Here is a 16,511-nt window from a genome sequence, read left to right on the forward strand (position 1 = left end):
TACTTCAGTTTGTAGGAAACAAACTTTGAAAGAGGACATTGAAATAGATAAGGTGAGAGAGAAAAGAGAGAGAGAATGAGAGAAAAGAAACAGGCAAAATAGAAACAGAGAGGGCAGTTGACAATTTGTAGGGAAGAGATGTGGCCTGGACTTTTTTTGTTTGTTTCTTTTGATTATTAATTTTCTTCTCAATAGTATTTTACCAAATACATGTAAAGATAGTTTTCAACATTCATAATTGTGAGGTTTTGAGTTTCAAATTTTTCTCCCTTCCTTCCTTTCCTCCCCTCTTCCCAAGCAATCTGATACAGGTTAAACATGTGCAATCCTTTTAAACGTATTTCCATAGTTGCCATATTGTCTAAGAAAAATCAGACCAAAAGGGGAAAAAGAAAAAGCCACCAAACAAACAAAGGTGAAAATACTATTCTTTGATCCACATTCAGTCTCCATATTTCTCTCTCTGGATAGGAATTCTCAATCCCAAGTCTATTGGAACTGTCTTGAATCACCACATTGTTAAGAAGATGATAATCACATAATCTTGTTGTTACTGTGTACAATGTTCTCCTGGTTCTGTTCACATCACTCAATTCATGTAAGTCTTTTCAGGTTTTTCTGAAATCTGTCTCCTTATCATTCTTACAGCACAATAATATTCCATTACATTCATATGCCATAACTTATTCAATCACTCCATAACTGATGGGCATCCCCTCAGTTTCCAATTTCTTGCCACTACAAAAAGAGCTACCCCAAACATTTTTGTAAATTTGAGTCCTTTTTCCTCTCTTATGATCTTTTTGAGATACAGACCCAGGAGAGACACTACTGGATCAAAGGTTATGCACAGTTTCATAGCCCTTTGGGCATAGTTTCAAACTGCTCTCCAGAATGATTGAATTCTTCCACCAACACAATGCATTAGTGTTCCAGTTTTCCTACATTCCCTTCAAAATTTTATCATTATCTTTTCCTGTCATCTTTGTCTATCTGAGAGATGTGAAGTAATAATTTAAATAATAATTTAGCTATGATTTTAGCTAGGGAATAATTATGGGTTCACCCAATCAAAATAGCTTTGAGATTCCAACTATAGGGAAACTTATAGATTCCTATTCCCATGATACTTGGCATACTAGAGTCATTACCTACAAAAGCAAATAAATATTCTTCTTTGTATATAGTACTTATTTTTAGGATAGAATCCTCAAAAACAATGAGCAATAAAGTTATGCATCTTAAACTTGGCTACACCTCTATAAATTCTTTCAGATCCCAGTACTTCTAGGGAAAGAACTGATAGTGGTTTTTGTTGTTAGTTTGTTTAAATAATCACTGTCCCATCACTTCACAAATAGACAAGAAAGTACAAGAAATTACAAGAAAGTAATTAGATATAGTTCCCACTTGATGGTCAGATCATAAATTTAGCATAATCAGGTGAAGACTAGCAAGGGACTCAGTGTAGAGATAGGAATTTTGAATCCAGTGTACTAGGAATAAAAAATGATGTTTTTTTTTTTTGGTTTCATATGTCCTGTCATTAGATGATTGATTATTCCCTATTCCTGAGGAAAGATTTCCCTATTTCTTGCAAGGGTGCCTCACCTAAGTTAGTATCCTCAGCATTATGCTTGAATTTTCACTCTCCCTCACCCCACACATTCAATAGTTTTCAAATCTTGTCGTTTTTATCTTTACAACAACTCTCATATTGGTCCTCTTCCCTTCATTCACTCATTCACTCCATAAGTTGTGATTCTACTATGTATTCACCAGGTCACTACCATAATTCATACTCACTTATCACTCCTGGACTATTGCAGCATTGTCCTAATGAGTCTTTCTGTCTCAAATCTCTCTCTCTTTTCATATATAGATATCCTCTACTTCATACCAGGAATACATTGTACTATACTATTCACCTCATTCTTGCCCCCTGAGAATCTCCTGTTTCCTTCAAAAAAGTTCAAAAGATACTTCCCTGAAACCTCTGATCTACATCTTTCACCAAAATGCTGTTCATTTTAAATTAATTTTGTATGTAAGATATATGTCTTGTGTTGTCTATGTATAAAGACACAGTTCACCAGTGTCATGGATACATCAGGGATCTGGCCCGTTTTTGTTTATGGTTGGAGGATGGTCATTATGGCACTGTCAGCATGCTATCTATCAGAATTCTATCTATCTTCTACCTCTTGGATATTTCTAGCATAAGATACAAGCTTTTGAAAAGTTGCTTTTCAAACTTTTGAAAAGAGTGCTGAACTTAAGAGTTTGGAAGATCAGAATTTGAATCCTAACTTACCACATTTTTCAATTGGGCATGTCACATAACTTCTTTGTGTTTCAGTTTCTTCACTTGTAAAATGGAGATAACATCTTACCAGTTGGTTATGAAAATCAAATGAGTTAACACATTTAAGTAGTTTGCAAACCTTAAAGCTATAAATACAAGCTATTATTATCACTTTGTTTTCACTCACTAGCTTAGCCATCAATTGCTGGTTACATAAAAAGTCATATAATAGTTAGTAGACTTCTTTGCCAAAGAAAGAAGCAAACGATAGAAGTTATAGATATTAAAATATCCAAAGACCAATGCAGGAAATTCTTTTGCTTGATTACAAATGTTTCTAACAGGAATTTTGTAGATTTTGTTTTCTTAGTTGGGAGAAGGGAAAGGGGAGGGAGACAATATAAACTCTGGGGAAAATATGTGTACTATATACACATATTCTTTAAAATATTTATTAAACATATAGTATACACACATACATATACATACACACAGAACACTCAAGCTAGTGAGTGAGGCAAAAATCACAGCTAAAACAGAGAAGAAAAGATCTTAAGATAAGGATGATACTCTCAGCAGATAGATACTGGAAATCAAAGGATATGATGGAGGCTAGTTCCCTTTTGTGAATGCCCTCTCGTACTCTAACTCATCTAAGTCCAGATCATATTTCTATTCATATGAAAAAATGCTCTAAATTACTATTGATTAGAGAAATGCAAATTAAGACAACTCTGAGATAATAGTTATCCTCTCTCTGAGAAATAAAGAGAGCTTGAGATTTTAGCACTTTCTCCCATTGGAGCAATTGCATTTAATTACAAGAGAGAGAATGGGAAGACTACTCAGTTTAGAACTTTTTCATAAAATAGAATCAAGATGGAGGCTATAAGTGCCACCTTGTAACAAGTTAAGAATATGTTTTAAGAAATACTTAATAAACTCAATGAATTAAAAAAAAAATTCCGGAGGTAAATGGTTTTTGTTTGAGTGTGGGAGAAGGAGGGTGTAATCAATCAATCCATCAACAAATACTTATTAAATGCCTACTATTGCCAGGCACTATTCTAGACATTGAGGATACAAAGATAAAAAGGAAGAGTTTCATAAGCTCATTAACTTACTCATACACAGGTAAATAAATTCAGACTACAGACAAGGTAAATACAATGTGTGTGGGGGACTAGCATCTGGGGAAATTAGGAAAGACTTCTTGCAGGATTGTGGCTCTTCAGCAGAACTTCTTTGTAGCAAATTCCACGCCTTCAACTCCCTCTCTACTTTAACCTTCCCCGCACTCGAGTTCGAAAGTCGGACTACAACTCCCACAATGCCCTTGTGGTTCGTCGGCCAGCACCACCTCCCTTCCGGCAGCCCCGGGGAGAAGACTACAATGCCCACAGTGCCCTGCTCGCTCTCCATGGTGTTGTTGCCCCTTCCCCGGTTTGGGACGCGATAGAGATCTGCTCGCTAGGCCCCGGGGTCCGCCGTGTCTTTTCCCGGGCACTGAGAGGCGGTGACGTGCCGCTGAATCCCAGGAGGCAGAACCAAGGGCTTCCCCCACCCCCGTCCCCATCCCGATTCCCGTCCCCTGTCGCCTTGTCTGCTTCCCTCCCTTCCCTCCTTCACTTTACCCTTCCTCCTTGCCCAACCCCCTCCCCTCCCCTTCCCCCTCCCCTTCCCCCTCCCCCTTTTCCCCTTCCCCCTTCCCTTTCCCCCCTCTCCCCCGGCGGGTTCCGGGGAGCAGAGCTGCCTGAGGCGGGGGCGTCGGCCGCAGCCCCGGGGGCTGAGGGAAGCGGGCGGCGGAGGCGGAGGCGGAGGCGGAGGCCAGAAAAGAGAAGATGGCGTCGGAGCTGGAGTCGGAGGTGCAGGCCATTGACCGGAGTTTGCTGGAATGTTCCGCTGAGGAGACCGCGGGGGTAAGCTCCGGGACCCGGAGGACGAGCTGTGGGGGCTGGTCGGAATGTCTGGAAGTGGGGTGGAAGGACCCGTCAGACCGCTCCTGGCAGTCTGGTCACTTAGCTATACGGGGTAACGGCCCCAGAGAGCAGCCCCACTCCTACCGTCCCATCGTGACCGGGCTGTCTGGCTCCCTTCTCTTCCTCTCTCCTCCTCAGGCCGGGACCGAGCGAACACGCCGGGGCACAGACTCTTCCTCCCCACAAATTGTAAAATGTCCCCCTAGGGGCCGGCAACCCCAGCTGCTTCTTCCCACTGAATCTTTTTGTCAACTTTGGAAAGATCACCCTCTCCAGGTTGTTGAGTGTCATCAAGAGGCAGCTAGTCTCCGGGAGGAGCATGTAAACAATTGTAGCATCTGACGACCGCCCCCCTCCCCCCCCCCGCCCCCACTTGTCATTCAGTATTCATTGGAAGTGTCCTGAAATCTGTTCGACAGAGTGGGGACAAAAGAGCAGGCTTTCTCTCCTTCCTTTCTTCCCTGTCTTCTCTCCTCTCGTCTGTCTTCTCTCTCCTCTTGTTCTTCCTTTCTTCTTTTCTGTGCCCTTCTCTCCTCCCCCAACTCATTCTCTCCTCTCTCCCTTTTACCTATCTGGCTCTGTCCCTCCTTTTTCTCCTCTCTCCCGTCTACCTTCTTACTCTTTAATTTCCTTCTCTCATTTCTCCCCTCCCCCTTTCCTTCCTCTCTTTCTTCTCCTTCCTTCTTTTTTCTCCTTTCCTCTTTCCCTTCTTCCTCCCTCTTTTTCTCTTTCCCTTCCCCACCTTCCCTTTTTCCTCTCTTCCTTCTTCTCCTCTCTTCCTCCTTCCCCTATTTCCTTTTTCTCTCCTCCTTCTCCTCCTTTTTCCATCCCTCTTCCTTTTCCCCCCTTTCCCTTCCCCTTCTTTCTCTTTTCTCTTCTCTTCCCTTTCTCTTTCCTCCCTTTTCTTTACCCTCTTCTCCCCCTCCCTCTTCTTTTTTCTTTGCACTATTTTCAATCTTTTCTCTTTTTCTCTCTCCGTTTCTCCTTTCCTCTCCCTCCCCGTCTCCTTTCTCTGAGTCTCTCCTTTTTCTCTCTTCTCCCTTTCTTCCTTTCTACTTTCTTATTCTTCAATTCCTTTTTCCCTTCATCCTTCCTTTCCTTTTCTTTAAAAAAAGTCACTTTTATAGAGTAGCAGATCTACAAATGCAATAGGACGTTCGCTGCCTTCACTTTGTTGTTGTTCAATGGTGTCCAGTTCTTTGTGACCCCACTTGGGGTTTTCTTTGCAAAGATATGGAGTGGTTTGCCATTTGCTTCTCCACCTCATTTTACAGATGAGGAAACTGAGACAAGCAGGGTGAAGTGACTTATGCAGGGTCACACAGGTAGTAAGCAGCCAGATTTGTATGAGATGAGTCCTTCTGTCCTGGAACTATATTCCCTGGGCTTTTATTGATATATTATTGATATTGGTATTTATGACAGTAGGATCAAACTCAAATAGAAATGAATATTGACATAGAAAAAACTACAAATTAACTATTTTATATTTTTTATTTTGTATTATATTTTTATTTATTTTATTAAACATTTATCAATGACATTTTAATATAGGGAGTTTTGGTGACCTCAGGGCTAGCAATTTGATATCTCTATAGTAAACTATTCTTTTGATTTTTGAACACTACTGTGTCTGATGGAACCATGGAACTGTCGTGTGTGTGTGTGTGTGTGTGTGTTTAATGGCAGTAAAAATTAACAGAATTTCAAAATTGCCTTTAAAGAATATATGACATCTCTTCTCAAGTGAAATCTTTTTAGAAAGAATAGGCAGAAGTGCTAAGAGCTGATCATCTAGTTTGTCTCTAAATAAAGCTGAAAATAACTTTAGTTTCTGTGATCCCTTGGCATAAGTACCATCTCCAAGGCTCCAGATCTTTTTTTTTTTTAAGCTACTATTTTCCTTGAATGACCTGTGAATTTATGGATGGCTATGTTAGAAAGGGAGAGAGGATATTACTGTTAAATGAATGCTTAGAAGTTCTCTATAAATGGCAGAGTAGACTGAAGTGAATTTGAGTGTATAAAGGAAAGGGATTAGGAGGAGGTACCAGAAAGATCTATAATTGGATCTTACTTTACTGATATGTTTAATCTGTGTAGCAACTTTCCCCAAAGAATCAAGAATGTTTAGTCTTTGGTCTTTTTAACTATAGTGTAGAACGGTTTGGTTAGGCTTTGTTTCCATCTACTTTATACTGACTTGTAACATTATCTACCCAATATTTAAAGATTAGAAAACCTTTGCCTAGATTTTGTATTCTGTGTTGATTCATGTAAACATAAATGGGAACAACCTTCAATTAATAAATAATAAATCTACATGGATAAGGTATTCTATCTACAATTGACTCATTCTTTAGATCCTTGATGATTGTAGTTTTCTCATCTGTAAAATGAAGCAGTTGGATTGGACTAGATAAAACTAAGGTTTCTTCCGGCTTTAGATCTATGATTTTGCTTCCCTAACATCTCTCTAAATTCTGCTGTTGTCTTTATTCAGGCCTTTATTACCACTTCTCTGGAATATTAAAATTCTCTTTTTTTGAAAAATGTTTTTATTGATGTCTTTTTGTTTCTAACATTCTCATAATACTCCCCTACTCCTAGAGTGCCATCTCATATAACAAATAGTATTTTTTAAAGACAAAAGAAAGAAAAAGAATAAGTAAAAATTAGGACAGCTGATGAATATATTGAAAATTCTGAAAACATGTACAGTATCTGCATACTGTCCAATTCCAAGAAGGAGTGAGTTGGAAGTATCTTTTCATATCTCTTTTAAAATTATAATTGCAATACCATTCTAAAGATATTCTCTTTTCCTCCTCTAATCCATCTTTAATGTCAGAAAAATAGTCTTATTGCATATATGTGGTTATTTTATGCCTCTTCAAAAATCTCAAGTGACTCACTATTGCCTTAAAACTAAACTGAAATACCACCCCCATGAAGCCTTCCCTAATTTCCCTTTCCCAGTCAGTATTATTGTTTTCTGTATATTTAATATGTCTAATGTATATTTTTGCCTATCTAATATACTTATTATTTTGTATTTTTTATGGCTGGATTTTATCAACTGATTAGATTGCAAGTTTCATGAAGATAGGGATCCTGATTTATAAAATCTTTTATCTTTTCCTGTCTGCCAAAATGTTCTGCACAAAATAAGGTTAGGCAAATATTTATTGAATTGGATGAAATAGTGAGATTGTAGTAGAAAACTAGTAAGAAAACCTGTAGTAGAATCCCAGGCTTCTAAGAATATATAGTTCAATAAACTGTAGTACTACACTGATTGAGAGATCAAAGGAATTGCAACCAAAAGTGATTAGTTTGAAGTTCACTGAATTAAAATTTTTGATAGTGCAAACTTTCCAAAATAATTTTACTTTTGTAATGTTACTTTTAAAAAATTCAGTGTCATGTTTATTTATATATATGTGGCATATATATGTGTGTGTGTGTTTATATATATGCATCGATATAAAGAGAGAGGCAAACTGTAAATTATTTTTAAGTCCCATTTTCCATATATAATCTGTAACTATTCATAGGCTTAATGCAAATTCTTCAATATATTCCAAACAGAAAGTACATGTAAAAGAGTTAGAAACTAAATTCTCACATTTTCTTTGGGACCAGAAACTGTACATTTATCGTCATGTTACTTTTTAAATGCGTTAAAGTGAGCCACTCCTAAACAAATTCATAATGTAAAGAAGAAAGAAATGTTTGATCTGAGAGCTGAAGGTTAACAATGAAGTTGGCTCTGCATGGGGCATCATGTACACTGATTCAGCAGTGTCTATGATAATTATTGAAAGGTAAAATGAGTTATATAACATACAATCCATCTCTTCCTGGCTCCCCCTAATCAGATGAGAGTTATCTATTTATTTTGGAGGGCCCATCCTGTGATGAAAATCATCTACTATTCTGCCTCTTAGGATCTTAGAGTTTGTGTTAGGGTATGAATTGGAATCCAGGTCTTCATTCTAAGGCTGATTCTAGTATTTCTTGCTGCCTTTTTAATGGAATTATATACTTCTTAGATATCTAAAGGAATTGTGATTTTTGTCTTCCTTCACTAATCCAGACACTTACTCTTCTAAACCTTGATTAGTCTTTGTAAATTGTGATTGAAAAAAAAAAAAAAAATCATTGCCTGGTGGCTAGCCTGATGATAAGACTGAATTAGACTGATCCTGGAATAAGCAATGATTTATTCTGTTTCCAAGTATATATATTAAGTCTTAACTTTCTTATTGGTATATTAGAAAAAGAGCTGAATTAGTATGAGCAAAGACCTAGGAGTAGGTTCAAACCCTAATTTTACTAGCTTATCAATTACTTGACTTTGCTGGTTCTTTTCTGATTTAATTCTTATGTGGCTTGTTGGGGATAAATTAATTAATGCATATAAAACACAAAATAAGTGTCATTTCTGAGGGCACCATCATTATGGATTTGGAGTTGAAAGGACCCTAAAAATTATCTAGTTGGAAATAGAGACCTAGAGAGATTAAGTTGTTTGCTGAAAGTCACACCTGCTAGTAAGTGGAAGAGTAAGAATCAGAACCCAGCACCTTTACTTTCAAATCCATTGTCAAGCTTGAAGGGGGTTACAATCTTCATCCTAGTCACTCAAATTAATAACATGGAGTCATTTGGTGTGGTTTCTGATCCAGTCAGTTTGCTTCCTTCTCATCATTTCTCTTTTCTATTTCTCTTTTTAAAATTTACTTATGATAGGGCTGGAATAAACTCCAAAGTCTCTTCTAGTTCTCAATCAAAGATCTTATGATCTGATGGCTACAATTCTACTTCAAGTCTTCATTGCTTGTCACTTAGACTAATTTAGTAGTCATCTCATGGGTTCCTCTGTGTCTTGCCTCTTTCATCTCCAATCTGTTTTTCATATTATTACCAATTTCATCTTCCTAAAACATGAGTCTGGCCATGATACTCTCCCTTCAAAATTCATTAGTGGTTCCCTAATTTTTCTAAGATAAAAAGGGAAATTTAAACATACTCAAAGTGCAAAATAACCAGGCATTGAAGATCTTCCATATTCTGGGACCATTCTACCTTTTTAGCCTTATTTCACCTTATTTCCCTTCCTATATTCTGTGTTCCAACCAAATTAGACTAATTATCATTTCCATGGCGTTTTCTACCTTCGGGCATTCATAAAGACTCCTCCCCCACCTAAGATGTTTGCCTTTTTCATCTGTGCCTATTTCCCCACCAAGACTTGGCTCAGGTGTCTGTGAAGCCTTACCCGAATCTCCAAGCTATTGGGGAGAAGGGGGTGGAGAGAATTTGTGTGTGTGATGGTTTTTTTTTAACTCTCATCATATTTCCTTGAATACTTTTTTTTTTGCTACTTTTATTTCCTACTTATATATACACTTATCTGTATGTATATTGTAATCATTCCATTAAGATATTAGTTGCTTGACCACAGGAATTGTTTCATTTTTGTCTCATCACCAGTGCCTAGAACATTCCCATGCTCTGGGTGGGTATTTAATTAGTGTTTGTTTTATTGAATTTAGGGGAACATGTCAGGGATTGCCTTCTGTTGTTATGACTAAAAGACTTGAGTAGGTCACTGAATATAATGGATGGTAATGAAGTAGAATACTTTTCACGATATTCTCCCAAGTTTAAAGTCAAATTTTCCCCTTAAGTTAGGATGAATTAATGAATTTTTTATTAATAATAATTTTCATGTTGGTGCTATTGTAGGATTAAATAAATCTATAGGTCTTGAAATTAAATTTCTATTAAATAGTTACATAGGAAGAAAAGCAAACAAGCAAGTAACTTGTTATAAAAATGTAGCTGGTGACTGGTTGGAATCACATTATCATTGGAAATTGTAACTAATGAACACTAGTCTTATCTTCTCATTCCTTATCTTTAACCTATAACTATATCAAATGACTGGAAACATTGCTTTTCCTAAGGTGTACCTAACACTATATGAGTAGGAATGATCTTCTGCTTATCAGAGATCCCATCTATCCCTTGGAGCTCAAGAATATAGGCTGGATGTTGTAACCAGTCCTGCAAGGAAACCCAGAGAAGCCTGTGTTCTGGGACACGAGCCCAAAGGGCTCTGGACTTGTAACTTAGCTCTATAACCGATTCTGGATTTTCTCTATGGTGCTATAGAAGATTCCTCATGCAAGAAGTTTGCTCTGCCTCTGGACTTCTCATCTTGGAAGTACACTCTACCCCGGTAGTCTTCCTCTGATTGACTGTTTCCTCCCAGAACATTCACTTTAAAGAGTGAGTCCAGGCCAGCCATCTAATAACAATAACTACAAAAATAATAATAACTTGCTTTTATATAATGCTTTAAAGTTTGCAGAACTCTTTAAATATATTAACTCATTTGATCCCCGCAGCTACCCTTTAAGGTTGGTGACATTTTTCCCATTTTATAAATGAGGAAACTGAGGTACATAGCAGTTAATCGCACAACTATTTGAGTTTAAGGGGAGATTCAAATTCAGGTCTTCCTGACTCCAAGTCCTGAATTTTATACTACATCTTGCTATCTCTAAATTCATTCTTCTCCAGACTCCACTCCTTACTGTCAGCTACCAAGCTGTCTCCTGGATCTCCTGTCTTCCCACTTATATTTCAGCTTCTTTCTTCTTTGTCTTGGGCTTTCTTTCTTTGTGCTTGTATTTATATTCTCAATATTTAGCACAGTTCCTGGAACATCATAAGCATTTAATAAATATTTCTTGACTTGTCACTGCTTTCTTTTGATTAGCATTTGATTAGCATTTAACTTCTAAATTTATTTCTGAGTATTCTTTAATAGGTTGCACTTTAATATAATTACAAAAATGTTCTATTCCTCTATTTCCAATTTCTAATTTTTTTTTTCTTGGCAGAATTGTTTTCATAACAGGTGTGGTTGTCCCAGATCTATTCTATATATCTACATTTCTTGCATCAACAAGTTTGAATATAATGCCACAATTAGCTGTTTATAGCTTATAGGTTTTGCTTTTAATTATTAAGAATTTGCCTTAGTAAAAAATAAACTTCCATAATTGGAATTAATTTTTTGAATTCCTCTGAAATTTTTCAAAGGTAATGATTTATAGTTGATTTCACAACTGATTTTATTTCAATTTCAATTCATTCATTCATAGAAATACTAATGTTCATTCCTATAGCAGAAACACCTCTGGTCTTTGAATCAGTAACTTGTGTTCAAGTTCTGTGTCTGACACTTATTAGTTGTGTAACTGTAGATAAGTTAGCCACTTAGCCTCTAGATCTTTGTTTCTTATCTGTAGAAGGAAGTAATACTCACACTACCTATTTTATAGGGCTATTAGGAAAAAAGCAATGGGATACAGTGAGAGAAGGTGAGATTTTGGAGTTCAAGTACACTGGGAGTCAGATCCTGGCTCTTTGACATTGAGCAAGTTATTTTTCCTCAGTGGGCCTCAGTTTTCTCATCTGTACAATGAAAAGATTGGACAGATGCCCTTCTCGCTATAAATCTGTGATCCTGTGAAAGATGTTTGTAAAACTTAAAGTACAATTCTGATAGAAATTTTTCTCATATTACAAGTGGAATGCAAAAAGAGAATACATTTCTTTCTTCCCCTAACATTTATAATCTTTTTCTTTTGGTGGTGGTGGTGGTGGGAGGGAGGGAGGCAGTTAGTATTAAATGACTTGCCCAAAGTCACACAGCTAGCAAGTATTAAGTGTCTGAGGTTAGATTTGAAATCAGGACCTTCTAATTCCAAGGCTACTGCTCTATCTGTTGGCTATCTATTGGCTAAGGCCATCTAGCCTTAGTATTTGTAATCGATATTTTCATTTGTAAATTCATATCCTTTTCTGAGAGAACACATTTCCTAATGTAAATTTGTTTTGAGCTGTTTCTCACAAAAACTTCATTAAATAAATGCAGATGATTATTATTTTAAGAAACAGTACCATACAAACAGTAACACCAATAAAAAACTGCTTGCAAACAGTTTTTATCCTTTCTAAACATTACAAAATAGTATGTGAGAGCAACTGGTGATTACTTGCATAAATGCATAACAATATTTTTTCCTTTATTTGTTAATATTGGGACAAAGTGGGGTCTTACAGGCAGTCTAGGAAGACAGCTGCTTTGATTATTGAAGAGGATGAATACATCAAGGAACATTTACCAACATTTTACTTATTTTATTATTTAAAGGATAGTCTTTTTATTGACATGGGTAACAGCCATTGAGGCAATGTGAGACTCCAACTCACTTTTACAACTTAGAAGATTTTTGAGAGTTGCGATGGCCAAAATTCGTCACTTTGTCATAGTTAGTTATGAGCATTTCTGAACTTAGCTTGCTTGGTCTTTGGGAGACAGACATATCAAGCCCATACTGAAAGCCTTCCCTATTATTAAGGTCTGCCAGTGTACTCTGCTTATCATTTCAATGCCATGAGGAAGCATCAGAGTAAGATTTTAGTGGTAGTTAAAAATTCTTTTCTATAATCATATGTTTTTCTATTGAATATAGTTTAATTTTGTAATGTATCAGTTTCTTGTATTTCTTTGACAGCCCAAATCTTGCAGGAAATGGTAATGACAAAGAAGGTATAATTTTCAATCCTTGCATGAGGTGAATATCTACATGTTCCTAGAAATGACTTTCAAAAGTCTTACTAGAACTACTTTGAGCTCTACTACTTTTCCCCAGAGGCTAGACCATATCATTAGAAGAAGAAATCTAGGTCTATGAGTATAATGTGATAGTAACTCCTGATAGTAAGAATTATTTTTGTTTAGATTTACTTTCCTCATTAGTTGCTTCCAATATAGACATGAAACTAATTTAGGGTCCCATTTTTAAAAAAATTAACACATGTTAAGAGGAGTTCTCCAGATAACCTCTATTTTATGGTATTTTACCTTATGGCTCTGAGTTCTTAAAAGCGATACCAATGGAACACAAATTCTGGCAAGTTCTATCAAGTTGGAAAAATTCAGAAACAGAAACTTAGCTACTATATGATTTTTTTTTTTTTTTTGGCTAGAGCAAGTAAGCCCAATAGAAATCTTTCAGTTGAAGATATGCTCACATTGATGAAATGAGAGATCTTTTAAGTGTTAAAGTAAGTTGAGGGAAACAGTAATTGTGGCATCTAGTGAGAACTAATTTTAAGAAACAATGAATGTTGGAGGGGAGGTGGGAAAACTGGGACACTGTTACATTGTTGGTGGAACTGTGAATGAATTCAACCATTCTGGAGAGCAATTTAGAACTACGCTCAAAAAGTTTTCAAACTGTGACCCAGAAGTGTTACTACTGGGCTTATATCCCAAAGAGATCTTAAAGGAGGGAAAGGGACCCACAAGTGCAAAAATGTTTGTGACAGCCCTTTTTATAGTGGCTAGAAACTGGAAACTGCAAACTGAATAGATATCCATCAATTGGAGAATGGCTAAATAAATTATGGCATATGAATATTATGGACTATTATTGTTCTGTAAGAAATGACCAACAAGGTGATTTCAGAGAGGCCTAGAAATATTTAGATGAACTGATGCTAAGTGAAATGAGCAGAACCAGAAGATCATTACACATGGCAACAATAAGACTATACAATGATCAATTCTGATGGACATGGTTCTCTTCAACAGTGAATTGATTCAGACCAGTTCCTATTGTTCAGTAATGAAGAGAGCCATCTACACCCAGAGAGAGTATTGTAGGAACTGAATATGGACCACAACATAGTATTTTCACTCTTTCTGTTGTTGTTTGCTTGCATTTTTGTTTTCTTTCTTAGGTTTTTTTTTTTTTTTTCCTTTCTAGATCCGATTTTTCTTGTGCAGCAAAAGGATATGTATACATATATTGGATTTAACATATATTTTAACATGTATTGGAATACTTGCCATCTAGGAGAGGGTGGAGGGAAGGAAGGGAAAATTTGGAACAGAAGATTTTGCAAGGGCTGATCAGTATTGAAAAATTACTCATGCATATGTTTTGTAAATAAAAAGGTATAATAAGAAAAAAAGAAACATGAATTTCTTTTGTTTAGAAATTCATGATCCTTTATTCTCTAAGGGAGCCTTTTTCTACCTTTCCCCCAATCCCCCCACTCTGTTTCTCTTATATCATTTCCATTTGACCAATTCTGCTTTTTAAAATATTCTTCTCCTCATTGACTTTTTGTACTTCCTTTACCATTTGGCGGAGTCTGTCTCCTTAACCAATTATTAACTTGTTTTTCATGATTTTCTTGCATCACTCTCATTTCTCTTCCCAGATTTTCTTTTACCATTGTTATTTGATTTTCAAATCCTTTTTTAAGTTCTTCCATGGCCTGAGACCATTTCATATTTTTCTTGGATGTAGGTGCTTTGACTTAATTATCTTCTTGAATGTGTCTTAATTTTCCTTGTCATCATAATAACTTTCCATAGTCAAAATCTTTTTCTGTTTTTCATTTTCCTAGCTATTATTTGATTTTTAACTTTTTATTAAAGTATGGCTCTGGGGGCAGTTCAGTGGCATAGTAGGTCAGCTCTAAAGTCAGGAGGACTTGACTTCAAATCTGGCCTCAGACACTTAAAATTTCCTAGTTGTGTGATACCAAGGGCAAGTCACTTAATCCCAATTGCCTCAGCAAAAATAAATAAATAAATGGATTAATTAATTGGGAATGACTAAACAAATTATGTTATATTAGTGTTATGGAGAATACTCCTGTGTGCTGTAAGAAATGATGAGCTGGTTGATTTTAGAAAATGTGAAGACTTGCATGAAATAATGAACTGTGAAATGACCAGAACCAAGAGAAATCTATACAGTAACAAATAAAAGCTATCAAGTTATTTTGACTACTATTAATACTTGGATCAAAAAGAAAGCACCTATGAAGGAAGACGCTATCTACCTGCAGAGAAAGAATTAATAAATAGAAGTAAGCATAGTATGGTTTTACATATATTTATGAAGGTGTCAAATGTTGGCTCCTTTGTGTGGTGGAGAACAAGGGAAAGGTCAGAACTTAAAGTATAATTCACCTCCTCCAAATTTTTTTTATCTTTATTGGAAAAAAGAAACTTGTCTTAGTTCTGATACTTTAAAAAACTTAGTATTGCATTGAAATGTTACATAATTAAAATTGGATATTGAGAGAATGGTTTATGCTATATAAGTTTGTAATCTTGATTTGTATTTCATCAACTGAAACATTTATTTAACCTGAACTGTTACTTGGTTTTTTTTTTTTTTTTAATGATCCAAGAAAAGTTTGACCTTCCCTGGTCAATAGCATCATTAAGCTACATTAGTGATTTTAGATAACTTCATCACTTTTCTCCTGGAATTAAAATAACTGGAAAAAAGACTCTTTTCATAAGATTTGAGACCATAAAATGAAGGAAAAACAAGAAGTTATTCATTTCTATTTTTCACATATATATATCTAGAGATTTGATAACTTTTTAGGATTGGAGATTTTTTCAATCATAATTTTTAATATTTATTCTTTTCTATGCACGTTATTCTTTGCCAGTGGTGTATTGAAAACATCTGATTGTTTCCTTTTTAAGAAGAGCTTTTGTTCTCCTTTTACTTGCTGTGAAACCTGGTTTGTTCCTGAACAAACTAGTTCTAGTAAAAATAATTACCTAATAGATTACATATTTTGTTTACTTATTGATTTATTAGTAACTGTGCACATGACTTGACTGTTGACTCTATTTATTTGTTCCTATTTTCATCTCTGAACTTAAGGTATAGATAGATATATTTTTAAAATTAGGCCCAGCTATTCCAAAGGACAGGATCCAAAGGATCCTTGAGGCTTCTAGAAATATACTGTAGGTTGAAAGGATATCTCTTGTACAAACAACAAAATTAAGAGGTGTTTAGGAAAGATAGATTTACATTTAGGAGATAAAAGCATCAACTTAACCAGTCTTCATGATAAATTCCTTTGAATTAATTTGCATTCCATTTTTATGACATGTTAACCTGAGAGACAACCCGATATAATGGAGAGTCAGCATCAATCTGAATTGAAGTCTTATTTCTACTATATACTGGCTGTATAATCCTCAACCTAATTGACCTCACAATATCCCAGCAACTTTATAATGAAAATTGTTAATTTTTTAAAATTAAAAAGCATATTTTTTTCTCCTTTCTACCTCTTTCTCTGTCAGTTAA

General features: G+C 35.8%; 1 protein-coding gene across 2 annotated transcripts in view; it reads left to right on the plus strand.

The window, feature by feature from the left end:
* Positions 1 to 1,314: 1,314 nt before the first annotated feature.
* The window catches only part of UBR2 (ubiquitin protein ligase E3 component n-recognin 2), a 151,822-nt gene continuing 136,625 nt past the window's right edge, over positions 1,315 to 16,511 (plus strand). Inside the window, exon 1 of one of the 2 annotated variants that reach the window (XR_007953528.1) lies at positions 1,315 to 4,224. Coding sequence is in view for 1 of the 2 variants with exons in the window: in XM_051996972.1 (XP_051852932.1) it covers positions 4,147 to 4,224 (78 nt within the window). In the remaining variant the exon portion in view is untranslated. The remainder of the gene's footprint in view (positions 4,225 to 16,511) is intronic. The other variant, XM_051996972.1, reaches the window with a different exon arrangement.

Source organism: Antechinus flavipes, chromosome 4 (assembly GCF_016432865.1).
Source record: "Antechinus flavipes isolate AdamAnt ecotype Samford, QLD, Australia chromosome 4, AdamAnt_v2, whole genome shotgun sequence".
In the NCBI taxonomy this organism is placed as follows: Eukaryota; Metazoa; Chordata; class Mammalia; order Dasyuromorphia; family Dasyuridae; genus Antechinus; species Antechinus flavipes.